The 24,519-nt window shown below is 39.6% G+C and overlaps 3 protein-coding genes and 1 pseudogene across 21 annotated transcripts in view; 2 read left to right on the forward strand and 2 right to left on the reverse strand.

Annotated features, from left to right (window-relative positions):
• The window catches only part of KLHDC1 (kelch domain containing 1), a 36,542-nt gene extending 31,658 nt beyond the window's left edge, over positions 1 to 4,884 (forward strand). For 4 of the 5 annotated variants that reach the window (XM_081511259.1, XM_081511260.1, XM_081511262.1 and 1 more), the window contains one exon: positions 1,743 to 4,884. In XM_081511259.1, the coding sequence (XP_081367385.1) occupies positions 1,743 to 1,929 (187 nt within the window). In that variant the 3' untranslated portion in view covers positions 1,930 to 4,884. The remainder of the gene's footprint in view (positions 1 to 1,742) is intronic. The other variant, XR_014059876.1, reaches the window with a different exon arrangement.
• Positions 4,885 to 6,286: 1,402 nt separating this feature from the next.
• Positions 6,287 to 23,104, forward strand: KLHDC2 (kelch domain containing 2). Of its 5 annotated transcripts, none has more exons than XM_081511266.1 (13): positions 6,287 to 6,728; positions 9,242 to 9,321; positions 11,011 to 11,132; positions 18,822 to 18,937; positions 19,238 to 19,319; positions 19,485 to 19,568; positions 20,089 to 20,169; positions 20,247 to 20,305; positions 20,716 to 20,825; positions 21,230 to 21,302; positions 22,338 to 22,425; positions 22,518 to 22,570; positions 22,798 to 23,104. In XM_081511266.1, the coding sequence occupies exons 2-13, from the start codon at positions 9,264 to 9,266 to the stop codon at positions 22,919 to 22,921; spliced, it is 1,050 nt and encodes a 349-aa protein (XP_081367392.1). In that variant the 5' UTR covers positions 6,287 to 6,728; positions 9,242 to 9,263; the 3' UTR covers positions 22,922 to 23,104. The 5 variants fall into 5 exon arrangements, with proteins under 5 accessions (XP_081367392.1, XP_081367393.1, XP_081367391.1 ...); XM_081511267.1 differs by having other exon boundaries at positions 11,011 to 11,128; XM_081511265.1 differs by having other exon boundaries at positions 6,287 to 6,724.
• LOC145516014 (small nucleolar RNA SNORA11) lies at positions 15,523 to 15,646 on the reverse strand (annotated as a pseudogene).
• The window catches only part of NEMF (nuclear export mediator factor), a 54,776-nt gene continuing 52,975 nt past the window's right edge, over positions 22,719 to 24,519 (reverse strand). For 6 of the 11 annotated variants that reach the window (XM_081511239.1, XM_081511238.1, XM_081511237.1 and 3 more), the window contains one exon: positions 23,868 to 24,320. In XM_081511239.1, coding sequence (XP_081367365.1) covers positions 24,243 to 24,320 — 78 coding nt within the window. In that variant the 3' untranslated portion in view covers positions 23,868 to 24,242. Of the gene's footprint in view, positions 24,321 to 24,519 lie in introns of all 11 variants that reach the window. The other 5 variants (XM_081511241.1, XM_081511240.1, XM_081511233.1 and 2 more) reach the window with 1 other exon arrangement.

Genomic DNA, 24,519 nt, shown 5'->3' on the forward strand with positions numbered 1-24,519 from the left:
GCCAGGATAACTTCTAGGGGTGAGCACCACGACCAGAGGAGTGAGGGTATTTGTTTCTATGCTTATGGAAGAAGCCATCAGCGAGCCAGTTATTAGAAAGACAATAAATGAAGGGAAAATGAATGGAGCAGGCTCTTGAGGAGATTGATTTTAGCAAACAGGTAATAGAATTATCCCTTGACTGGAGGAAGAGTACTTTTAAAATAATGGAGAAAGAAGGAAATACAACTATAAAAATAGGTGACTTTGTTGGTTGGGGCAGGGCACTGAGGAGGTTTTGGCTGACAGCGAGGTTGTCTGAGGAGGAGGAGGAGAGGTGAGGCTATGAATTTAAGAGTGGGGAAGATGTGCCACAGCTGCTGAGGAGACTGTGAGCAGATGCTGATGAGGGATGTATTAATACAACATTGTCCTGCTGAGCACTCAGGAAGGCTCAGCTGAGATGGAACAGAATCTGTATGCCACATCCACAGAAACGTGGTTTCCTCCAGCAGCATGAAGCAGCCAGGTTACAAGTGCAGAAAGGAGATGGTTGGCTGAGTTTAGCCAGGATGGTATAACAGAGGGACAGTGGAGAAAGAGAGATTGTTGGCAAGAGAATGAAGAATGAAGTGCATATGGACAGGAAAATGCATATGGATAAACTGTGAAATGAATATGGATGGATAGGCTGGTTAGGGAAGAAAGTTACAACTGGATGGGTGTTATTATTTGGAGATCCGGAAAGAGTCAAAGGAGGAAAGGGGTATAAGAGTTAAAAGAATATAAGGTTGTGGTCCAAGAGGAGGATAGAAGTTTAAGATTTCAGAGGTGAACTGTCCAGAGTGAAGTGATAAGAGTAAAAAGAGTTTTCCACACAGATGTTAAAATCAGTCTAGGGACAAGACTGTGATGAGTCCAGGGCCAAAGTCCTCAGCAATGGGGGGAAATGAGCAGGAGGTTAACAGATGGCAGCACCCGAGGGTGAAATGATTGCAGCCTGGAAGCAGGAGGGAGGAGCTCGGAGAATGCATACTAGTATCAGCTCCTGACTGTAAAAACAGAGATGAGGGGAAATTTGTTCCCTTTTCTCAAGAAGGCTGCGCAGAAAGCAGTTTTCTTAAATTTCACTTAAAACAAGGACAGAAAGTCAGAGGAAGCAGGAGTGTTTGTGGACACAACTGGTGTTCCAAAAAGCACAAAGGAAAGATTTGGAAGGGGAGGTAAGCAGTGATGGGGAAGATGAACCAGTATAGGACACTGGATGTGCCTGCCTTTGGGGTTGGGACTCAGCTTGGCTGTTAGTCAGGCCAGTGAAGTCATTTCTGGAGGTGGGTGTGGGCTGCAGGGAGGGTCGGGCCAGAGGGAATGAAATGGATGCAAAGTATTGCATCTCGGGGTGATGGAGAAGGAGACAGTTCTCAGAGAAGAGTAAACGGTTATTGGGCTGGAAGAATATGTGAAAAGGAGTCTGCTTCAGACTAACTTGCTTCGAAATTAAGTCTGAATCTTTTTTACTTAAAGAACACTATGCATGGTGAGTTGTAACTGGTTTTTGGTCAGAGACAGGAACTATGCTAAAAAAAATACACAATTAATGTGGTGCTCTGGAAAGAATATATATCCTGTCACGTTCCAAACAATACAAAGGGAGTACATAATCCTGTGAGATTTTTATAATTTTATTTTTATAATACTTGCCTATAAATATTTTATAAGTTCAGGTTCAAAAAGTAGTTAATTCTGTTATGTTTGGTTTACAGGTCATGCCTTGACTGCATTGGTAAAAATGCTATAATTTTAGAAAGTCAGATATCTTTATTACCTCCTAAACTTCTCCAACAAGTACTCAAAAAAATAACATTTTGGACTGCAGCTAATCACCGGGAAGAACAAAGAGCCCAAAAGGAAGAAACAGAAAATAAATATCAGTGGATCAGTAGCAATTAAGTTGTTATATATGCTGTATGTTTAATATGTTTAAACATTTTAATCAGACTGTATATTTACCCCCCAAATTGGAGGCTTTATTTAGAAGATAAAATCTGAAACAGAAATTCTATGTTAAAGTGATTGTATGGCATGAGATATATGGAAAGAAGATGTTAATGGCGGATTAATTTATATTTATATTTGTGAATTAGTTTAATTGTAAGTTGCAGAAAAAAATCTACTTTCTGAAAGTAAGTACAATTGTCAGAGACTTTAACTTACTGTGTCCTCTTTGCAGGAAAGATTATACAAATTTGAGAAGAATAAGAAATTACCCCCAAGGACTTAGGGATTCTCCAACATAAAGATAAAGAGATACATAAAAACACCTCATGTCAGCTTTCAGAAAGAATAGATTTTTCTCAAGTCACTTTAAAGTCACCTAAAGTTTCCCATTAAATAATTCAGTTATTTAAAGAATTTCTCCTTAAATAACTAATGTAGCTGGCCAAAACAAGAAAATAGGCAGGCACTGGTATGGGATTAAATATTGAACTCCTTTTAGCATTTATCTAGTAAAGTATTCTTGGTCATCTTTATTTGAGTAGGGAAATGAATGTCTTCAATTGTCTTTCTGTTACCTCTAAGTTGTTAGATTGTCCCATTTTCTCTGTATATATAAAGACAATGTTTGAAAGTGTTACAGTGGAGATTTATCATACAGGGTTTGACATATTGAGAGGCAGTATAGTGATTAACTTTTGAGACACCTTAAAATACATTTTGCTTGGGGGCGTACGTCTAAAAAGTAACCTTCAGTAAATTATGAAATGGGATGATAACCTAGTAATTTATCTTTCTAGAAACTCATTTTGGCCCACACCATTCTACAGAGTTGGTGCTCAAGACCCAGGATAGTCAAAATATGTTATCTTTCCATTTGTTTTCAGTATTAACTCCCTATAAAGAAATGGAACATGAATGTTTATCTTTGTATTCCTTAAATAGTTCTTTTGCCATAATTAAGAAGTTCTTCATATATACAGTCATATCCGTCCACTGAATTACTCTTAACAAGGAATTACTGAAAACTCAGTGTATAAAATTACTCTCTACCATACTACCATGCAAGTTGGCTCTGCAATTTAAAATATTAGAGTAAATGTATTTCTATACTGAAGTATATGTGTAATTTATAATGAAAATTACAGTAGTTTGTAGATCCTCTTAAATTTTAGAGATATATTTTATATATATATATATGTACTGTATTTTGGATGTGTAAAACTTCTATTTATGTATTGAAATATTGTTTGCATTTTATTTATTATACAAACTATATAGAATTACTATTTTCCTAGTTTTGTTAGTGTGAACCAGTCATTAGAATTAATTGTGCAAATAATACTTCAGCATAAGTTTTCATTTCTGCTTACTATTTTTAGGCTGAATAATAGATTTAGAAAGTGAGTCTCACAGGTCTTAGAAGTAATTATTATCAGCAGTCTATAAGGAAAAACTATCTAAATCTATTAGATAGTGATAGATGACACTGAGTGGGATGACCTCTTTTTAAATGGCTTCTGAATTATTTCAGCACCTTCTCTAGCCTCTTAGAAAAGCACTTCTGTTTATAAATGGTTTACCTAAACATTAAAAGTTAGATTAGCCCCTCAAAACACACACACTTGACTAAGGCTTTAAGAGAATGAAAATCTATATATTATCTTTGGCACACAAAGATAATGCTCTTCTTATTTGACTGATTATGCTGTACTACTTCAAAAAGTTATGTTTTGAGGTAGCTCCATGGTAGGAGTGGCAGGGAATTCTAATCTGATCTTCAATTTCCAAAACTTGCCTTAAAGCAGGGCTTCCCTGCTACTAAGAGATGTAGAAATTCTGGGAGCTGGCAAAACCAATTTTGAAAATCCCTAGTCAAGCAGTATTCATTGCTCACTTGTTACCTTTTATGGTTTACTGTCAACTTTTTTGTTGTTGACCTGTGCTGTGTATAGGAGCCCAAGGCAACATCAGCCTCATAACTTGAAACCCTCCCTTACGGGTTCTCTGTGTGAAAGATGGGTCTAGAGGGTTGACTTTTTTCTTTTCCCAGATGGTTCACAAAATAGGTTTCCAGTCTGATTCTCAAGGAAAAAGAATTTCTGGCCATCTTTATTATGTGTATCTGAATATTCTTCCAGTTGTCAGGAAGGATTCTTTTGAGGTAGTATCATTTTTAGAATGATACAGTAAATGGCATATCAAAATTAGTAGTATCTTTTCCAAGTAGTATCTTTGCAAAAACACCTTTAAAAATTATAGCTTCCTGATAGAAGCTTAAAAATATTCTTTAGAACTTCATACTGCCAACCCAGAAACAAAGTGATGTTTTTACCAATACATTATTTATATGTATGTATGTGTGAGAGAAAAATAATATAAACTCACTAAAGTAGAATAATTTTCATGGTAGTACATACTGTTTGAAAAAGTAAAATTTTGATTTCAGAACACTTCAAAGGAAAAGAAACAGTTTTAAGAATTCCCATTTTTTTGGTGCCTGTTTTTCCATTGTATTAATATTGTGATTCTATTAGAATTTCCAGCTTGATGAAGTTACCATGTGGTCCAGCATGTGGGTACAGCAAGAACATTTTCTAAATCACCACGTAATGGACTGAATGTTTATATCCCCACAAAATTCATATATTGAAACCCTAATCCCCAGTGTGATGGTTTTTGGAGGTGGGGTGTTTGGGAGGTAATTAGGTTAAGATGAGGTCATGAGGGTGAGGACCGGTGATGGATTAGTGGAAGAGACCAGAACTCTCCTTCTATGTCCCTTCCCTATGAAAAGGCAGCCCACTGCAAGGCAGGAAGAGGGCCCTCACTAAGTACCAAGCCTGTCTGTACCTTGATCTTGGACTTTCTAGCTTCTAGAACTGTGAGAAATAAATGTTGTTTAAGCCATCCAGTCTGTGGTATTTTGTTATAGTTGCCTGAGCTAAGACAAACCTGAAGTCCACAGTTTACCTTAGGGTTCATTCTTGGTGGTGTATGTTTTATAGGCTTAGACAAATGTGTAGTAACATGTATCTACCTTTATAGTAACATAGAAACTAAGCACTGCTCTAAAAATCCTATATGTTCTGCCCATTTATTCCCCCTCCCCACTAAGCCCTGGCAACCATAGATATCTTACTGTTTTCCTATTTTTGCCTTTTTCATGTTATAGTTAGAATTATACAGTATGTACCCTTTTTAGATTGGCTTATTTCATTAGTAATATGCATTTGGGTTTCCCTGGTAGCTCAGATAGTAAAGAATCTGCCTGCAATGTGGGAGACCCGGGTTCAATCTCTGAGTCGGAAAGATCCCCTGGAGAAGGAAATGGCAACCCACTCCAGTATTCTTGCCTGGAAAAGCCCATGGACAGAGGAGCCTGGTGGGCTAAGGTCCACGGGGTTGCAAAGAGTCGGACACGACTGAGCAACTAACACAAAATATGCATTTAAGTTTCCTCCATGTCTTCTCACGGCTCGAAAAAAATGGCTCATTTTCCAGGACTGAATAATATTCCATTGTCTCAATGTTTTACAAGTGAGGAATCAAATTTAGATCACAGTAATTCTTAATTTTCTCTTGATCTAATTGAAAAGTGTCATAAAATAAGCTAAAATAGTGGCTGTGTGAACAGGATTCACTTTCCTCCCTAAAGGCCTGGGAGGTGAAGATTTCTGAAATGCTTTTTAAGCACAATTTTCCAAACTGGGTGGAGGATGCAGCACTGAATTAAAATTTCTGCTGGACCAAAAGAGATTATCGAGAAGAGACGTCATGAACCGCTCTGCAGGCACGTCGGGGTGGCACGCAGTCCCGGAGCTGCCTCGCGCACACAGCGGCGCCTCCGCCCAGAAGCCGCCCAGCAATCGCGGCTGGGGCCACCTGGGACCACGCGTGAGGGGAGAGGTGCCACCCCCATCCAGTGTCCTGGGAAAGATAGGGCACCGACTCTGGAGACCCTGAAACTTACTAGCTGAGCAATTTGGTACCCCTTTCCGGGCTGTGAACATCCTTCAATCAAACAAGACCTTCTTGGGAAGAAAGACTTTTTTGCAAGAGTCTGGCTAATTCAGCATCTCTTCGTAATGAAGGAAGGCTCGGAGGTGCCTGGAAGTGCCTTTAGCTTCTGGGCCCGGACTTCGGCGGAGAGCCAGGCGCCCCGGAGTCGAGCCCGATAAGCGCAGGCGGCGGGAGGACCGGGCGCTGGGGGCGCTCAGCGCCAGCCGCGCTTCCGGATCCCGGCGAGCGGCGTCAGCGGAACGGGCGGCTCCCAGCGCGGCGTAAACAAGGGCCCTCCGCGGCGAGGAGCGAGCTGGAGGCGGGGCTGACGGGCTGGAAGCTGGTAGCAGCCTGAGGCAGACCCTTGCCTGCCCTGCTCCCGTCCCTGCGCCCTCGCCGCCCCCAGCCCGCAACCCCTACTCAGGCGGCGAGAGGCCGTCCTCGCAGAGACGGGCCGGGAGGACAGAAGCCCTGGCAGCCGGGCGCGGCTATAACGCCGAGCCTTTCGCCGCCGCCGTGCGTCTCTTTCTTTTCCTTTGTCTTTTCGTCCTCCGCGGGTGCGGGGATTCCTGGTGAACCCAAGTGCAGCCTCAAGATGGCCGATGGCTACGAGGACCTGCGGGAGGACGAGCTCCCAGGGCCGGCCTACGAAGGCTACGAATCCGCGGAGCTCGCCTGTCCCGCCGAGCGCAGCGGCCACGTAGCCGTCAGCGACGGGCGCCACATGTTCGTCTGGGGCGGTTACAAGGTCAGTGGGCGGCCGGGTCGCGGCGGGCGTCGGCCGGCAGTAACCGGTCGGGGGCGGCGGGCCGGGGGGGAGGGCCAGCGTGGCCGCCCCGGGCGCCTCCAGCGCCCCCGCGCCGCGACTCCGCCGGTTGGTTGGTTCTCTTGCGAGTGCGGGAATCTTCCCACGGGTCTCCCCACCGGTCCCAGGGCTCCTGGGCTGTTGTCACGCCCGCCTTCTGCTTACAAAGCCTGCTCCCCGCCCCCTGCCCGCGCTTGCCCAGCGCGCTGTTAGATGTCCGAGCTTTACCTGCGGAGGGCGCGGCGGGCGGTGCGAGACCGCGAAACGTGTTTTTATTTAAAGGGTTGGTATGTAAGAAATGACGGTGTGTGAGGTCACTCTTTACTTGTTATCGGGCCTCCTAGGAGCGCACTGCCTTATAGAGCCGGGGTCCGGTGCCCGCTGATTTTGTGACCCACTTCTGGGGAGACGACCGCGTAGGAAAATGCATCAAAATACCCCAAGGCCGCAAGAATTGGCTTGTTGAACCTTCCCGCTGGTTCAGGAGTCCCAGCTACACCTGTGCACCTGCCATCCTAGTGTTATGCGAATGTTCCGGGGCTATTTCCCTTTTGGTTTCAGCTGAAAAAGGGTTGAGATTTTTCACATGAAACTCCTATAAAGAAAATTAATGGAAGAGTTGTATCAATAACAAAAAAAATCAACAGCAACAACTTTTAACTACAGAATGCAACCCTTTGACCCTTAGTCATGAACTAGTATGATTAGATACCAGTTGAGAGCATGTAGTTGTGTTTCTTCTCTTTTCCTCTGTCTGGAAATCCTGCCCAAGTGCCTCCTATTTAAACCTTCTCACTAGTTCTCCTGCCTTTTTGCTTTTAGAGCTTCTTAATAACACTCAACATTCTAGAATCGTCTTATTTAATTTGCAGGGGTGGTTCGGATCTGTTCTTACCAAAATATTTTTAGTTCCTTTTGGTTTTTAAAAATGATCTGCCCCCGCTCCAATTTGCTGGAAATCTAGTCCTGTACCCCAGTGCCTTCCATGACTTGGAAGCACTAGGTGATTCTGGTCATAGATTTTAGCTTATGCTACAGTTGATGTGACCATTTTTTGAGATGAGTCTGAAAAGATAGCTGGGGAAAAGCTGTCTTGATTACTTCCTTTGGTTCCTTTCTCCTAATCCTAATTAATCTGAAATGTTTTCCCCAGCCTCCAATGAATAGGTGTTCAGAGGAGGTTATTACGTAGGAGCAAGGTGGCTGGTACGGGGTGACTTTTATTAAAATGTAAATAATTGCCTTGGAGAAAAGTAAAACTATTAGTCTTCTGTAGGAAGAGGGAAGGTGAGGGGAGGAGGGGAGAAGAAGGGTTGTGTGGGTGGAAGATTCTGAAGGTGAGTTGTGGAGGGCCTGGATGCCCAGGGCTGAGGCGGGGTGGAGAAGCGTGACTAGTGAGGTAAGTTTGTAGTTCTCACACAGGCCTTTGTCCACATTCTGGCTACAACCCTAAGAGTACCACACACCGGAGGCCCTTGGGAGAGTGTTTTGATTTCAGTAAACCTTAGCTTCATACACAGAAGTCAGTTTTCCTCCTCCTGCCAGACTGACGTACTCTGGGTCAACCTGCTATCTTGCTTCCAGCCTTTTTGTTTCATAAGTGGTGGAGTGGAAAGAGAAATGTTTACATGCCCAGATGTTCTGTTCTCTGTGTTTTTCAAGCTTATAACTCTTGACACCCATCCTTAGTGAACCGCAACTGTTTACTGTATGTCAACACTGTTCAGAAAGTGGCCAGGGTGGTTCAAAGTTTGGAAAGGTCAGGCAATGGTTGAAGTTGCAAATTCAGGGAAAGGAGGCTGGAATCCTGGTTCCACCATTCTTTGCTGAGTAGCCTTTGGCAACTTCTCTGAGAAACCTATACCAGCTATTTCTTATGGTTGTTGTGAGGATTAAATATAGCACTCCATGGATAGCACTTCACCAGTTCTGGCATATAGTAAGCTCAATCTGAAGGGAAATGGAGCAGAACAAGGAATTTAAGATTTTGTACAAGAACTTAGTATTTGCAGTTCTGCCCTCTCTGCTTCTTGGTAGAGACTGAATGGGTAAAAGGGAAGAATGTCTGACCTGTTAGTGTGGATCAGGTGCTTTCAAGGTAGAACTTTCTTTAGCCTGCCAACATGACACAGGTAATCTCCCATGAGGCCATGTAACTCAGATTTGGTGCGTGGAGTGTTCAGGATAAAGTGGCCTTAGAGATTACCTGGAGATCTCTCAACTTCGTGCATCATTGCAACTGCTGTATCAAGAATTTGAATTGAGGGCTGTCTGTATTAAGCATTACTTTGAGTATGTGGCATGGGGTAGGGAGAACTGTAAATGTGGTAGAATTGTTAAAACCTGTTTAACTTCTTGTAACTCGCAGTATCTCAAATGAGATAGATGTGAAAAAATATACAATAATGCCTCTTTAGAATACAAGTGATTTTTTTGTATTTGCAACTTTTGTTGTTTTAGAGTAATCAAGTCAGAGGATTATATGACTTTTATCTGCCTAGAGAAGAACTCTGGATCTACAACATGGAGACTGGAAGATGGTAACTGGATATTAAAGAGGGGGACTAGAACATCCAAATAAGGTTGCAAACAAAAACATACTCTGTAAAACCCATACTACTGAATAAAAACACTTTAATTAAAGATGCTAAAGTAGCTGTATATTTTGAAAACAGTGTTCTACTAGTTTAGATTAGCTGCTAAGCTTAAATACTTTTATATTTCTTCAGTAGTTACTAGATGCCTTCATGACCTTTGAAGAAATTTCTGTTCAGAACTGTGTCAAGTATTATAGCAATATTAAAGAGGTAGAGGCTCCAGATCCTGGAATGGAAATACAATAAAAGTTCCATATATATATATTCAATATGTTATGTCTTCTGTTATGTATTTTGAATGAGAGAAGAATTTCAAGACTATATTTGCTAGAAATAAAGGTAGTATTCTATTTTAATGAGCTCTAATATTAAAATTTCTATGCAGATTTCTTTGAATTAGCATGTTTTGCCTTAAAAACAAAATTAAACTTGCCATCCATCCAAACGGGGGTTATTCTGAAAGGACTTTTTGCCAGTTTCATACCAGTAATACTCGAGTATGTTCTTAGCAGAATTAATGAATTCTCAAAATGCTGGGTTGGCCATGTATGAGGATTTATAAAGTAGTTTTCCCCATGGTTTGCTTTATGAAAACTTAGTCTGATATATATTTTAGCATATTAGAGATCTCAGAACTAGGAGAATACTAGTTCCACTTGATTTAAGAGTTAAACTAAAAATAAACCAGAATTATTTTTGCATATAGCCAGTGTTAATCTAGCTGTTGAGCGATCTTTTTCTAGAGAACTGGATTTATAATTGTATTCCTTTAATGGGGAAACTTTAATTAAAAAAAACAAAAACAATTCAACCCCATAAAGAATTTTTACAAAATAAGCCTATCAAAACTTAAAATTTGGGAATTCCCTAGTGGTCCAGTGGTTAAGACTCCACGCTTCCACTGCAGGGGGCACGGGTTCAGTTCCAGGTCGAGGAACTAAGCTCCTGCATGTCCCACAGCACAGCCAGAAACAAACAAAAAAACCATAAAGCTTAACGTAGATGAAGCGCTATTAGGAGCAGAAGCCCTTGAATGTCATATTAATATTCTGAATCTTAGAATTAACTTTTTGATTCAGATTCACTTTTAGACTTAGAATGAGTTAAAACAGGTAAAGAGCACTCAGAGGAATGGCTGGCCTATAATAGACACTACCTGAGTGTCTGTAGTATTACATAAGGTCAGAATCAGACTAATTTGAATGGCTAAAGGTGACTGAATTAAAAAACACTCATTAATCTGTCAAGACTGAGATATTGAAGTTTTCTTCCTTTGGGTTCTTGGCCCACTCAAAAAAACAAAACCATCACTTATGGTCAAGTAACTAGAAAAAGCAAACAATTTAGTTAGAGAAATGGTTAGAGATGGTTTGCTCCTAGAGTGATACATGACATGTAGGCTTTCAGAACCTCCCATGCTGTAATGTTAGTGCCTGCTGGCACAGCCTGTAGAGTAGGTGAAAGGGACAAGTTCATTCTTCTAATTAATTTTAGAGGTGGAAGAGACCTCAGCATAGCTACTCACCCCTTATTTTTTCCTTTTATTGTGGGGACAGAATTGTAAGAATGGATACATTGTTGCATTTCTTCTTCTTGGGGAAATTTATTTACATTCAGTTTTCTCCTTCTCAGGAAAAAAATTAACACTGAGGGTGATGTTCCTCCTTCTATGTCAGGAAGCTGTGCCGTGTGTGTGGACAGGGTGCTGTACTTGTTTGGAGGACACCATTCAAGAGGCAATACAAATAAGGTTAGTGTGTCTAAGGATGGTTTAAGGTAACTTTGTTCTTTTTCAGACCACTTTAGATTTCTAAGGTTAGCCCAGTTTATTCCTGTTCAAGTTCAAAAACGTGTACTTGATTGTGGTATGTTCTTTGCAGCTACTTATTCTCTTGTTAATAAAATGCTGTAGTATTAGATGAATATTAGTAAACTAAAAACAAGATGCAGTTTGGGGGGCAGGGCAGGGTATTGGTGGCTCAGGTGGTAAAGAATCTGCCTGCAATGCAGGAGACTTGGGTACAATCCCTGGGTTTGGAAGATCCCCTGGAGAAAAGAATGGCTATTCACTGCAGTAATCTTGCCTGGAGAATTCCTTGGACAGCAGCCTGGCGGGCTGCAGTCCATGGAATTACAGTGAGTTGCACACAACCGAGCAACTAACACAAACAGTAAAATTTAACAGGCCACAACTCAAAAAGTAAGGCGAAATTAACTAACACATTCCTATAATATGGCACCATAAGGTACTGTTGTTCAGACTTTGTCTTTTTTTGCCCAAATAGGGAAAAGGCATGTTTTTCTCAGGCCCGTATGAGACAGATGCAGTTAGAAAGGAGCATATACGTTCAGTTCAGTTCAGTTGCTCAGTCACCAACTCTTTGAGACCCGTGGACTGCAGCATGCCAGGCCTCCCTGTCCATCACCAACTCCCAGAGTTTACTCAAATTCACGTCCATTGAGTCGGTGATGGCATCCAACCATCTCATCCTCTGTCATCCTCTTCTCCTCCTACCTTCAATCATTTTTCCCAGCATCAGGGTCTTTTCCAATGAGTTGGTTCTTTGCATCAGGTGGCCAAAGTATTGGAGTTTCAGCTTTAGCATCGGTCCTTCCAATGAATATTCAGGACTGATTTCCTTTAGGATGGACTGGTTGGCTCTCCTTGCAGTCCAAGGGACTCTCAAGAGTCTTCTCCAACACCACAGTTGAAAAGCATCAATTCTTTGGAGCGCAGCTTTCTTTATAGTCCAATTCTCACATCCATACATGACTATTGGAAAAACGGTAGCTTTGACTAGACGGACCTTTGTTGGCAAAGTAATGTCTCTGCTTTTTAATATGCTGTATAGGTTGGTCATAACTTTTCTTCCAAGAAGCAAACGTCTTTTAATTTCATGGCTGCAGTCACCATCTGCAGTGATTTTGGAGCCCAAAAAGATAGTCAGCCACTGTTTCCCTGTCTATTTGCCATGAAGTGATGGGACCAGATGCCATGATCTTAGTTTTCTGAATGTTGAGTTGTAAGCCAACTTTTTCACTCTCCTCTTTCACTTTCATCGAGAGGCTCTTTAGTTCTCCTTTGCTTTCTTCCATAAGGGTGGTGTCATCTGCATATCTGAGGTTATTGATATTTTGCCCGGCAATCCTGATTCCAGCTTGGGCTTCATCCAGCCCAGCGTTTCTCATGATGTACTCTGCATATAAGTTAAATAAGCAGGGTGACAATATACAGCCTTGACGTACTCCTTTCCTGATTTGGAAACAGTCTGTTGTTTCATGTCCAGTTCTAACTGTTGCTTCCTGACCAGCATACACATTTATTAAGAGGCAGGTCAGGTGGTCTGGTATTCCCATCTCTTGAAGAATTTTCCACCGTTTGTTGTGATCCACACAATGGCTTTGGCATAGTCAATAATGCAAAAGTAGATGTTTTTCTGGAACTGTGTTGCTTTTTAGATGATCTAGCGGATGTTGACATTTTGATCTCTGGTTCCTCTGCCTTTTCTAAAACCAGCTTGAACATCTGGAAGTTCACAGTTCACATACTGTTGAAGCCTGGCTTGGAGAATTTTGAGCGTTACTTTTCTAGCATGTGAGATGAGTGCAATTGTGTGGTAGTTTGAGCATTCTTTGGCATTGCCTTTCTTTAGGATTGGAATGAAAACTGACCTTTTCCAGTTCTGGGGCCACTGCTGAGTTTTCCAAATTTGCTGGCATATTGAGTACAGCACTTTCACAGCATCATCTTTTAGGATTTGAAATAGCTCAACTGGAATTCCATCACCTCCACTAGCTTTATTCTAGTGATACTTCCTGAGGCCCACTTGACTTCACATTCCAGGATATCTGGCTCTAGGTGAGTGATCACACCATCCTGGTTATCTGGGTTGTGAAGATCTTTTTTGTATAGTTCTTCTGTGTATTCTTACCACCTCTTCTTAATATCTTCTGCTTCTGTTAGGGCCATACCGTTTCTGTCCTTTATCGAGCCCATCTTTGCATGAAATGTTCCCTTGGTATCTCTAATTTTCTTGAAGAGATCTCTAGTCTTTCCCGTTCTATTGTTTTCCTCTATTTCTTTGTATTGATCACTGAGGAAGGCTTTCATATCTCTCCTTGCTAATCTTTGGAACTTGAATTCAAATGGGTTTATCTTTCCTTTTCTCCTTTGCCTTTCGCTTCTCTTCTTTTTACAGCTATTTGTAAGGCCTCCTCAGACAGCCAATTTGCGTTTTAGCATTTCTTTTTCTTGGGGATTGTCTTGATCACTGCCTCCTGTACAATGTCATGAACATCTGCCCATAGTTCTTCAGACACTCTATCAGATCTAATCCCTTGAATCTATTTGTCATTTCCACTGTATAATCGTAAAGTATTTGATTTAGGTCATACCTGAACAGTCTTGTGGTTTTTCCTACTTTCTTCAATTTAAGTCTGAATTTGGCAATAAGGAGTTCATGATCTGAGCCACAGTCAGCTCCCGGTCTTGTTTTTGCTGACTGTATAGAGCTTCTCTGTCTTTGGTTGCAAAGAATATAATCAGTCTGATTTCGGTATTGATCATCTGGTGATGTCTATGTGTAGAGTCGTCTCTTGTGTTGTTGGGAAGAGGGTGTTTGCTATGACCAGTGCGTTCTCTTGGCGAAACTCGATTAGCCTTTGCCTTGCTTCATTCTGTACTCCAAGGCCAAATTTGCCTGTTACTCCATTTGTTTCTTGACTTCCTACTTTGCATTCCAGTCCCCTATAATGAAAAGGATATCTTTTTTGGGTGTTAGTTCTAAAAGTCTTGTAGTTCTTCATAGAACCGTTCAACTTTAGCTTCTTCAGCATTACTGGTTGGGGCATAGACTTGGATTACTGTGATACTGAATGGTTTGCCTTGGACACAGACAGAGATCATTCTGTCGTTTTTGAGAATGCATCCAAGTACTGCATTTTGGACTCTTCTGTTGACTATGATGGCTACTCCATTTCTTCTAAGGGATTCTTGCCCACAGTAGTAGATATAATGGTCATCTGAGTTAAATTCACCCATTCCAGTCCATTTAGTTCGCTGATTCCTAAAATGTCGACATTCACTCTTGCCATCTCCTGTTTGACCACTTCCAGTGATATATGTAGACACTTAAAAAAAATTCATTTATTTGGCAACTTAGTAAGCACCTTACTGCAAGCACTTGCTTAGACATTGGAGACAGAGATGAATGAGATAGTCCCCACCTCTAGAAGCTCACATTCTAGAAGGGATACATATACGTAAACAGTTTCAGGAGCATAAAGAGAAACAAGAGTTGGCTCATAGTAACAGCTCAGTAAATATTGTTGAATCTGAAAAAGAACCCTTACCATTGTGTTTGGTAGGACAGAGAAATAGACAAACAAAAAGTGTTAGCCCAAGAGGTGATGCTTGAGTGGAATCACATACTACAATTAGAAGGAGCATTATGGAAGAAGATACATAGGTACCAAGATGCAGAGTTACAAGCAGATATGTCTGGTTTATGGAAATGCCAAGTGATTTGGTGTAGATGGAGCATATGGGCTGAACTGGTTTCAGATATCAAACTGTGCTCCTAGGAACTTTAGAGTTTTTTTAGGGGGTGCTTTGGGACACCTGTGAGAGAAGTATATGGGGTTAGGCAGGCTCCACACCACCCTTTTCCTCCTTCCTTTTAACAATTGTAGCTCCACTTATTTATTTATTCACAGTTCATCCTAAGGTAAATCAAAGTTCTTTAATTAAGTGAATAGTGTTGCATGCTCTTTGGGTTTGGACAAAAATGTAATGACATATATCCATTATTATAATGTCACACAAAGTATTTCACTGCTCATAAAAACTTCTGTACTTTGTGTATACATCTCCTCTCTCCCCCTAAACTCCTGCTAACTATCAATCTTTTTACTGTCTCCATAGTTTTGCCTTTTCCAGATGGCATATAGTTGGAATCTATTTTTCTTGTCTTTGCCATCCAAAGAGAGGTTCAAAGCCTTTATAAGACCACTCAAGGCTCACCCATGCGTGGACCTGACAGGCTGTAGGTGGCAAACTTGCCCACTAAATGCTGTAGCTTTTCTTGCAGTGTTGAGGCCTGTCACACTGGTCCTGCCCAGCAGCACATGGAAGTGCAGGCGAGCATGTGTTTGCTATTTCTTCATAGGAAGGCCACAAGTTTTGCCCCTTGTCACAGTGAACCCAGATTTCTGTTTGGTATGTTGTAAACAGAGAAGCCATTTCTTTAGGTTCTTATTTTCATATTTAGGCATTTGCTTAAGATTTTGTTGGAAGAAAGGGTTTTGTGCCTAAAAGGTTTTGTGAGGCACTGCTATAGGCTGTAGTTGAGCCATGTATTTTTCAGGGTCAAGGGGGAGAAAACTAACTTTGACACAACATGAGGAAACTTGGGGAAAAGACTAGTGTGGCTTTAGTAAAGGGGAGTGGCCAGAGAAATGGTGTTAAATGACTAGGGTTGAGGAAAAGAAGCTTTCAGTTCAGTTCAGTCGCTCAGTCGTGTCCGACTCTCTGAGACCCCATGAATTGCAGCACGCCAGGCCTCTCTGTCCATCACCAACTCCCGGAGTCTACCCAAACCCATGTTCATCGAGTCGGTAATGCCATCCAACCATCTCATCCTCTGTCGTCCCCTTCTCCTCCCGCCCCCAGTCCTACCCAGCATTAGGGTCTTTTCCAATGAGTCAACCCTTCGCATGAGGTGGCCAAAGTATTGGAGCTTCAGCTTCAACATCAGACCTTCCAATGAACATCCAGGATTGATCTCTTTTAGGATGGATTGATTGGATCTCCTTGCAGTCCAAGGGACTCTCAAGAGTCTTCTCCAACACCACAGTTCAAAAGCATCAATTCTGCGGCGCTCAGCTTTCTTCACTGTCCAACTCTCACATCCATACATGACCACTGGAAAAACCATAGCCTTGACTAGACGGACTTTTGTTGGCAAAGTAATGTCTCTGCTTTTAAACATGCTATCTAGGTTGGCCATAACCTTCCTTCCAAGGAGTAAGCGTCTTTTAATTTCATGGCTGCAGTCACCATCAGCAGTGATTCTGGAGCCCAAAAAAGTAAAGTCTGACACTGTTTCCACTGTTTCCCCATCTATTTCCCATGGAGTGATGGGACCAGATGCCATGATCTTAGTTTTCTGAACGTTGAGCTTTAAGCCAACTTTTTCACTCTCCTCCTTCACCTTCATCAAGAGGCTCTTTAGTTCTTCTTCACTTTCTGCCATAAGGGTGGTGTCATCCGCATATCTGAGGTTATTGATATTTCTCCCGGCAATCTTGATTCCAGCTTGTGTTTCTTCCAGCCCAGCGTTTCTCATGATGTACTCTGCATATAAGTTAAATAAGCAGGGTGACAATATACAGCCTTGACGGACTCCTTTTCCTATTTGGAACCAGTCTGTTGTTCCATGTCCAGTTCTAACTGTTGCTTCCTGACCTGCATACAGGTTTCTCAAGAGACAGGTCAGATGATCTGGTATTCCCATCTCTTTCAGAATTTTCCACAGTTTATTGTAATCCACACAGTCAAAGGCTTTGGCATAGTCAATAAAGCAGAAATAGATGTTTTTCTGGAACTCTCTTGCTTTTTCGATGATCCAGCGGATATTGGCAATTTGATCTCTGGTTCCTCTGCCTTTTCTAAAACCAGCCTGAACATCTGGAAGTTCACGGTTCACATATTGCTGAAGCCTGGCTTGGAGAATTTTGAGCATTACTTTACTAGCATGTGAGATGAGTGCAATTGTGCGCTAGTTTGAGCATTCTTTGGCATTGCCTTTCTTTGGGATTGGAACGAAGACTGACCTCTTCCAGTCCTGTGGCCACTGCTGAGTTTTCCAAATTTGCTGGCATATCGAGTGCAGCACTTTCACAGCATCACCTTTGAGGATTTGAAATAGCTCAACTGGAATTCCATCACCTCCACTAGCTTTGTTCGTAGTGATGCTTTCTAAGGCCCACTTGACTTCACATTCCAGGATGTCTGGCTCTAGGTGAGTGATCACACCATCGTGATTATCTGTGTCATGAAGATCTTTTTTGTACAGTTCTTCTGGGTATTCTTGCCACCTCTTCTTAATATCTTCTGCTTCTGTTAGGTCCATACCATTTCTGTCCTTTATTGAGCCTATCTTTGCGTGAAATGTTCCCTTGGTATCTCTAATTTTCTTGAAGAGGTCTCTAGTCTTTCCCAATCTGTTGTTTTCCTCTATTTGTTTGCACTGATCACTGAGGAAGGCTTTCTTATCTCTCCTTGCTATTCTTTGGAACTCTGCATTCAAATGAGAATATCTTTCCTTTTCTCCTTTGCTTTTCGCTTCTCTTCTCTTCCCAGCTATCTGTAAGGCCTCCTCAGACAGCCATTTTGCTTTTTTGCATTTCTTTTCCATGGGGATTTTCTTGATCCCTGTCTCCTGTACAATGTCACGAACCTCTGTCCATAGTTCATCAAGCATTCTGTCTATCAGGTCTAGTCCCTTAAATCTATTTTTCACTTCCACTGTATACTCATAAGGGATTTGATCTAGGTCATACCTGAATGGTCTAGTGGTTTTCCCTACTTTCTTCAATTTACGTCTGAATTTGGCAATAAGCAGTTCATGATCTGAGCCACAGTCTGCTCCCGGTCTTGTTTTTGCTGACTGTATAGAGCTTCTCCATCTTTGGCTGCAAAGAATATAATCAATCTGATTTCGGTGTTGACCATCTGGTGATGTCCACGTGTAGAGTCTTCTCTTGTGTTGTTGGAACAGGGTGTTTGCTATTACCAGTGCGTTCTCGTGGCAAAACTCTATTAGCCTTTGCCCTGCTTCATTCTGTACTCCAAGGCCAAACCTGCCTTTTACGCTTTTCTTTTTACGAAAGAAGCTTTAGGAGCCTAAAAAAAAGAAGTTAACTTATTGACTATTTAAATGTAAGTACCTGTATGTGAACCCTCTGAAAGACAAATGAATACTTAATCTTTTAAGATTTATCCTTGGCTCCTAGAATTAAATAGGCACTTAAGACATGTTTGTTAAATTGAATTTGAAGATGAACTGCTAAGTTTGATTTTTTTTTTTTTTTGTAATACCATCCCAATATACATAAATTAGATCAGTACACTTCAAAGTGCCTATCTCAGGCAAAGAATGTGGTAAATTAACACACTTTCTAGTCCTTCAGCCAAAAAGTGGTATGGGGAAAAAAAATAAGCTGAACACAAACAAGGTGCACAGTGACTTAAGTAATTTACATTCTGGCAAAAATTTATCTCGACTCAGACTAGGTAACATTTTGCAGACTGGCAGCCAGTTTGCAATTATACTTTTAGTAGTACTGAATTAGATGACATTCTTATTAGCATAGATACAATAACATTAAATGCCAAGGTTGAATTTCCTTCATGTAACAAAATCTAACATTGCTTCTGGCAGTTCTACATGCTGGATTCAAGGTGTACGGACCGAGTATTACACTGGGAAAGAATTGACTGCCAAGGAGTTCCTCCATCATCAAAGGACAAACTCGGTGTCTGGGTATATAAAAACAAGTGAGTCAGCAGCACTATAGGTTTGGGTTTTTATGTGGAAAGTACTTTGCCATTTACGTATCCTTCACTAATAACCGTTGTAATCATATAAAATGCCTCTGAAGGCCCATGCAGATTAAGTAAATTAATGGCAAAGCACCTAAGACATCATTGTTAGCCATATTAGCCATTATTATTTGAATAAGTATTTTTATATACTCAAGTGTGCCTTCTCAGCTCATGGAATATTACAAAACAAAAAAAATCTCTTGTATCCTATGGATGTTTGAATTTTTAATGTCTTGGTTTTTTATCAAACAGGTTAATATTTTTTGGAGGGTATGGATATTTACCTGAAGATAAAGTATTGGGAACTTTTGAATTTGATGAAACATCTTTTTGGGTAAATGAAGTTTCGTATTTGCATATGTGGCCTACTTAGTTTGTTGAAATAATATACTTCGTTTGTTATTAGCTTTGTTCTTTTTGCCCTGTTAATAAACCAAAGGTTGTTTGATTTTTACAAACATTATTTGTAAAAACTAACTCAGATTCTTATTTTCTGTAGAATTCAAGTCATCCAAGAGGATGGAATGATCACGTACATATTTTAGACACTGAAACGTTTATCTGGAGCCAGCCTATAACTACTGTGAGTTACTGAAGAATAATGAATTACTAAAGCAAGGCTGCTCCAACGAGAAGGGCAGTTGGCAAGTGGTGTAAAATTGACAGTTCATTATTCTCCAAGGAGTCTAAAACTAAAAAGTTAATGTATAGACTAGCCCAGTTATCTATCATCTAATAGCTGTTAAAAGTGGTATTGTTTGTAATTAAATAAATTACTTAGTGCTGGATTGGGATTTAAATTACTCAAATATTAGATGTCTTTTTCCTCTGACACAGCGTCATATAATGTGCTAGCTTTTATTTTAAAAGATAAAAGTAAAGCAAGTAAGCATTCTATTATATTAACTAGCCCATTCAGTCATGTTTCTCAAAAGCTCCCAGTTTTGGTAGTCAGCCTTCAGTACTGCTGTTTACTACAAGTTTGCACTTCAGCTTAAGAGCTCAAGTGGTCTGCACATTCTATCCCACCTCCAGGAAAGACTTCTTTCTGGTATTTATAAAACCTTCACTTCTTCACTGAATTGTTTTTACGACTTAACTAGGGTAAACCACCTTCACCCCGTGCTGCCCATGCCTGTGCGACTGTTGGAAACAAAGGCTTTGTGTTTGGAGGCAGATACCGAGTGAGTACATAAAACAGTTTCAAAGATGTGCTTTTCAGTTACTCAGAATGATAACTAGTTAATTTATCTTTTTTTAGGATGCTAGAATGAATGACCTTCACTATCTTAATCTGGATACATGGGAGTGGAATGAACTGTAGGTATCATTTAGATAATTATTTAGGAAAGTTTTTCAAAAAAAATTCCAGTAGATTTTCCCCTTATTCTCTATTATTAGTATATAATGTACCTGCTTTCTTTTTCTGTAACAATGAATTTAAGTAAACATGATCACTAAATCCTTAAGGAATCTTTAAATTTTCAGTTCCCATAACTGTATGTCTAGCACATAGCATGTGCTCAGTGTTTGTTGAAAAGATCTAAAGTTGACCCTCCTTCCAAGGAAATAGTTCATTGAAAAGCATGTAGTTGTTAATATCAAGAAATCTTTTATAAAGTCTCTTCAAAATTCCATATAAAATTTTAAAGAAAACTTCAGTATTTCTCTGCTTTAAATACAGAAGTGCCTTTTAAATGCAGATATTGTAACTTAGCTATCATTTTCAGAATTCCACAAGGCATATGCCCAGTTGGCCGATCTTGGCACTCCCTAACACCAGTTTCTTCAGATCATCTCTTTCTCTTTGGAGGATTTACCACTGATAAACAGCCACTAAGTAAGTACTGTTAAAATATTTAAAAAATTTATTATATCTCATTCATAAGTAATATATAAATAGCTGGAAAAAAATCAGTATTTTAGGTGCATCAGAGGGCTAGGGATGGTTAGAAGGTTTGCTATTAATTTTGATCCTATAATATACATATAATTGTTTTCATATGACACATCTATCTGTCCAGTAAAAAAAAAAAAAATTACCTAGAGCTCTTTGCCCTACTAAATGGCTGTAACATGAAAAGGGCTTACATGACTAACTGCCCAAAGAAAAAGGAAATATACTTTCTGTATCTACTCAAAATCTGATTTGCTACTGTTTTTACTAAAGCTGTACTCTTTAAATATCAGTGTCACATTGACAGAATAACATACTTCATAGCTTTTTTTCTTTGCTTTAATCAGGTGATGCCTGGACATACTGCATCAGTAAAAATGAATGGATACAGTTTAATCATCCCCATACTGAAAAACCAAGGTATGAACTATTTAAAAGGTAGTTCTTATATTGAGTGAGGTGCTTAGAGATGTATAAGACTGGTAATCAATGAGAAAATTCAGCTGGCTGCATTCACTTCCTCATAAAAACCCTAGCATTCACTAAGGCTTAACATCATACCTTTTGAAAGAAAACCAATGTTCTTAGTATTAGTGCTTTCTTTTTCATCATCTGTGCATGAAAAACAGGGCTGGATTTTGCTTTTTGCTTCATCAAAATACTGATATCGTTAAACTTTATACTAAAACTCTTTACCAGGGTAGAACTGTTTCCTAGATTTGTCATTTGAAAAAGGAACTTCTAAAAAAAAAAAAAGAAAGAAAAAGGAACTTCTAGTTCTCGTCTAGGAGAGAATTCAAAACCCTAAAGAATGTTTGAGGGTGGGGGAATCAAGAACTTTCACTCAAATTTACAGTTGTGCTGTATAACAGATATTAGGAAGTTGAATCGTCCAAAAAGAGCCTGTTAGAACACTGCTACTTTTCTTATCTCAGAATTGTTACGGAGACTGCTAAAAGGAAATGATGTAGTCAGAATTGGTGTTCAAAGCACATTTGTATAATGTTAGCTTGCATTTTTGTCCACGCCTCTAACCTAAGTAGTATAGTCATGCCACTAAGATGCCTTTCAGCACAAATACTCTTTCCAGCGAGTCAGGCCTGAAGATGTTTTGTTTACTCAGGCAGAGTCAGCATCCCTTAGATATTAAGGAGAGGGCATATACCACTCATCTCCCAAAGACTTTTATTGCTCATAAAAACCTAGAGAACAGATCGTTCAGTTCAGAATCCTCATTGCATAAATTAGGAATGGCCCAGAGAGAGAATAACATCCAGATAAAGACATTGCTTTTTCTAGCTTTTTGTACTTTTCCTTGAGATAACTGTGTCTCAGCTTTATGTTTTGGTCTGTGCTAAAGACCTTTAGTCTTGATTTCATCATCTCTATTCTGTAGTATAAATTATCAATTTGGTGTTTAGGGTGACTTCAAACAGGTTTTTATTTTAAATGTAGATTATGGCATACAGCTTGTGCCAGTGATGAAGGAGAAGTAATTGTGTTTGGAGGGTGTGCCAATAACCTTCTTGTCCATCACAGAGCTGTAAGTACACCACCCTTTATTAAAGGACACTTCATATTATTGCTGAAACTTTCTTGTGAAGTACTTTTAATGCATTCTTGTCTATTTTTCAGGCACACAGTAATGAAATACTTATATTTTCAGTTCAACCAAAATCTCTTGTAAGGTAACTTTTTACTTGGTACTTACTTTAAATTGTTTCTTAAACACTTTAAATTAGTGTTCTTGAAAAAATAGGTTTATGTATAATTTAAGGGAAATAATAAACTTTCGTTGATTAAACTATCCAGTTCCTATGAAAATCTTTAAAGTGCTTTTTCTTTTTTGGTAGTTTTTCAAGAGAATGTATTTCAAAACAGTAAAGTGAAATTATTTTTCTTTGTCCACTTTCAGGCTAAGTTTAGAAGCGGTCATCTGCTTTAAAGAAATGTTAGCCAACTCATGGAGCTGCCTTCCAAAACACTTACTTCACAGTGTTAATCAGAGGTTTGGTAGTAACAACACTTCTGGATCTTAAGGCTTCATAGATAATGCCTCTGATCACTTGCATGGACAGCAATTCTGTAAACATCAGAATGAAATTGTTTGTATAATTATATACGCTGTTGTAGTTTGCAGCTTTTTAGTTTTAATGTGCATGTGAATGGCCTAGAGAACCTATTTTTGTGTCTAAAGTTTACAATAAATGTATTTAACAGCAGAAGTTAATACTTGGGCTTTTTACCCAAAGGAATGATTATTTCCTATTTGGTAACATCAGGGTCTATATCTGTAGAAACATTGTTAATTAATTATTCCTACCACTATCAAAATGGTGAAGTTACTTTTTAAAGACATTAATATTTTAGATGTTTCTTTAATGGCATGAGTAGTCAGTTTTGTTGAATTTAAAACACTAGGCTACATAAAGTGGTTGTTGATAAAACTAAGCTGGTAAAAGAAACCTTGGAAGGACCAACGGCAGTACAGTCCTCGACCCTAATGCTTTGGTGTAAGAGCTGGGGCAAGTGGAGCTGCTCATGTTGACTCTCCGCAGCCTGTTCAATTGTTTTAAAATTAACAGCTTTTATAGCTCATAAAGAATGGAGATAATGGATGACTTTATTCTCCATTCTGTTAGGAGACAGAAGAAAAAAGCTGGGTTAGGAGTCTTTAGTGGTAAGCCTGAAAATGCACTTATAATATTATAGGTGTAACATGCTACTGATAATTACTAGAGGTGAAAAATAAAATGGCACAGAGCTAAATGAGATTACAAGAAAGAAATTAAGATGAAAAGGTATTATATAAATGCATGGAAGTTATCAACACCAATTTCTTGTAGGTGTCATCTTAAGCCAAGTCGTGGGAATGATTTGTATTTAAAATCTGGTCTAATATGAGTAAAGGCAGAAGTCGTCTACTTCCTCAAGACTTAAATGTATAACCACCCCAACCCCCACCAGGAAAAACAAAACGTGTGATTGGCCTGTAATAGATATATTAGATGTTATGTACAGTATACCAAGTCAATAGTCTAAACAGTTGAGCCATTTCGCTATTCCATTTCTTTACAACATGAAATGAATACTTACTATTAACCTTCCAAATTTCAAGAAAATGTAGAATAATTGCAGTCGTTTACAATTAGCATTTGGTGTCCACAGATATTTTAGGGAATCCTATCACAGTGTTTCCTCTCTATAAAACCGGAAAAAAAACCAAGTCGTTTGGTGAATACAGCAAGGCAATGTTAGTTCACTTTTAAATGTGGAGGTCGTTACATGATGTTTTCATCTCTGAACTTCCAAAAGGCTATAAAACTGACTCTTCTCAAATATTTTAGGATTTCATTTCAGTTATTTTCTTTTTACATTCAGAAGATTGGGTGCAGACACTTTCACCTTGCCAGGAATGTTCCTTGATAAATCCGTGTCCTAAAAAAAAAAAAAAAAAGGCTGAATATTTTCACAATCACATTTTTATGATCTTTATATGTCCTCTGCTGCCAAAAGAATGGCACTTCTAAAATTTTCATCTGAAACTATTTTACTTATTTTATATATTGCTTCTAGCAAGACAGCATTTTTTTTATTTTTTTTAAATTTTTTAATTGGAGGCTAATTACTTTACAAA

Source organism: Giraffa tippelskirchi, chromosome 7, assembly GCF_054371585.1.
Source record: "Giraffa tippelskirchi isolate mGirTip1 chromosome 7, T2T-mGirTip1v1.2.pri, whole genome shotgun sequence".
In the NCBI taxonomy this organism is placed as follows: Eukaryota; Metazoa; Chordata; class Mammalia; order Artiodactyla; family Giraffidae; genus Giraffa; species Giraffa tippelskirchi.